This window comes from Anneissia japonica, unplaced genomic scaffold (assembly GCF_011630105.1).
Source record: "Anneissia japonica isolate Jap-2015-1 unplaced genomic scaffold, ASM1163010v1 scaffold287754_len4335492_cov202, whole genome shotgun sequence".
Lineage (NCBI taxonomy): Eukaryota > Metazoa > Echinodermata > Crinoidea > Comatulida > Comatulidae > Anneissia > Anneissia japonica.
This window is the reverse complement of record NW_022705543.1, coordinates 3,204,182-3,206,447: the sequence shown is the minus strand read 5'-3', so window position 1 is coordinate 3,206,447 and position 2,266 is coordinate 3,204,182. Positions and strand designations below refer to the sequence as shown.

The 2,266-nt window shown below is 32.6% G+C and overlaps 1 protein-coding gene across 3 annotated transcripts in view; it reads left to right on the top strand.

Annotated features, from left to right (window-relative positions):
- The first annotated feature begins 618 nt into the window (after nucleotides 1-618).
- LOC117105867 (neuronal acetylcholine receptor subunit alpha-10-like) overlaps nucleotides 619-2,266 on the top strand; it is a 15,415-nt gene continuing 13,767 nt past the window's right edge. For 2 of the 3 annotated variants that reach the window (XM_033247181.1, XM_033247180.1), the window contains exon 1: nucleotides 619-809. In XM_033247181.1, the coding sequence (XP_033103072.1) occupies nucleotides 749-809 (61 nt within the window). In that variant the 5' untranslated portion in view covers nucleotides 619-748. The remainder of the gene's footprint in view (nucleotides 810-2,266) is intronic. The other variant, XM_033247182.1, reaches the window with a different exon arrangement.

Sequence of the window (2,266 nt, the reverse complement as noted above, 5' to 3'; positions counted from 1 at the left end):
CAGAGTTAGCGAGTACTTTCGACTATAAGTCTTTATCAAGCTATATATATATATATATATATATATGTATATATATATATATATGATAGAGATAAACTCTAAGTCGTCTTGCGGTAATGCTGTACATACATATACATTTTTTTAAAGAACAGAGAAATAAAAATCTCTCGTTGCAATGCGTTGCAATATGCTGCGGATTGTCGACCGTTGGTGCAGTACCGGTATGTGACCGGCTTAATGCTTACCTGGCTTTTATTTTATCTCCTTACATCCTTTTCGAAACGCTATATCGTGAATATTCTCAACCAATGAAAATTCATGCATCTATGGAGTAACTCCTGATAGGACCATCATTTTTTAAGACGGGTTGTTTGTATTATATAAACCACCGAAAATGAATGGTTTTCTTGCAAACTCCCTGAAATTATTTTATTAGAAAATTTACATCATTTATTCGGTGAGTTGTTAGTCTTGCTTCGTAATCAGCCAATACAAATCCTCAAAGCTAATTCTGATAGTCCCTCCAATTGTGCTAGTTGTTATATAAGCATTAAGATTTATATCAATTTTATTGCGATTGTTCACCTCGTCGATGATGGTGACATAACAGCTGTCGTTTTCAATTCAGTTTCTAGTATTGGTCGTCATCTTCCTGCTTGAAATATATAACGCTTTCGAGCGTCTTAGCACTTGATGATACAAGTTACTCATCGCAGCCGACGAACGATTCCTCTGCACTTATACAAGAATGAGCTTCCCAACCAACTTGGTTCTACAATTTTTTATTCTAATTTCGGCGAATTTACAAGGTAAATAATATTATTAATTCTTGTTTTGATAACTGATGTACTTAAATGTTATTTGTTATTTAACCATTTGCATATATATATATATATATATATATATATATATATATATTTATATAATTATATATATATAATTTGTTTGGTTTGGTTTTATATTCACATTAAAGCAACAACGTCACAAAACATTTTCGAATATATTTTATATATGCTGTATTAATTTGTTTGGTTTAAGTTCTATAATACTGTTATGTATATAGATTTTGATGTTTAGATTGTTAGAAATAAAGCTTGACTTGACTATCACATTTAGATGACTTCGAAAACATCTTAGCGCATTGTCATTTACGTCATCAATTAATTACCTGTTAAATGTCTTGGAAAAATGTGTTCTAATGCAAGCATCCAGCAGAGTACACCAGGTAGATGGCATTGCTCCGTTGGTAGAGTATCCACACGATTTTTTTTATTGATTTCATTATTTTTGTTGTCATATTTTGCCATTATTTCATATATAGAATTTGTAATTTTGGCTTGGCCCCTGGGGACATGCATGTCCCCTATTCAGACCAACTTCCATGCGAAGGGTACTGGAGGAGCCAAGCATTTAAAATCCGAATAACGTAATCGAAGAGACTTAATTCGAATGTCATTGCGGACAAAAGCTTTCATTTTTTTTTGAGTATTTTTTTCTGTTATATAATGACCATTGTTATTGTGTGGAGCTCTGTCTACGCTATAACGTTTTATGCGACAAATACCTGTGAAGTGTCCATATAATGTTGTGATGACATCATCATTCTCATAACATGAGCAAATCTCAGATACTTAACACATGAAACCTGATAGTGTGGAAAACACATTAGATCAATGCTTATTTCAAGTTTGTATTTCTTGCTACTAAAACACAGTTTGTTTTACAGCTATCATTATTACTATAATTGTAATATTTTAAATTTTTTTAACTTTATATTTGCATTATTATTATCTCACTTATATTTCGTATGAGGTGGTGTATTATTTTATTTTATTTCATTTATTTCTCTTATAAAACAAGCCTTACAAAACAAAACAAAAATTACAATTAAGAACGGTGCTGAAAGGGAATAATAAGAAAAAGCAAACCGAATTACTATCGAAGTTGGTCTCGCTGAACACCGTTTCAAACAGAAGAGGAATCTGATGAAGAAGAAAAAAAAAACCTCAGCCTACACCAGGACTCGAACCCGGGCCCTTTCGCATACATGGCGAACGTTTAACCACTTGACAACGAAGGCACTGCGATGACTCACGAGTTCGGTAGAATCTGAGTTCTTTTCATTCTTTTAACACATCCCGATTTTGATAAATCGATACTATTATCGCAGGTGGCCAAACTAGTCAGAGATCTATAAGATACGGCCTTTTCTGTGTATAATTTTCAGCTTGCTGGATCTGGAATGCGATACTTTTATATACAAACA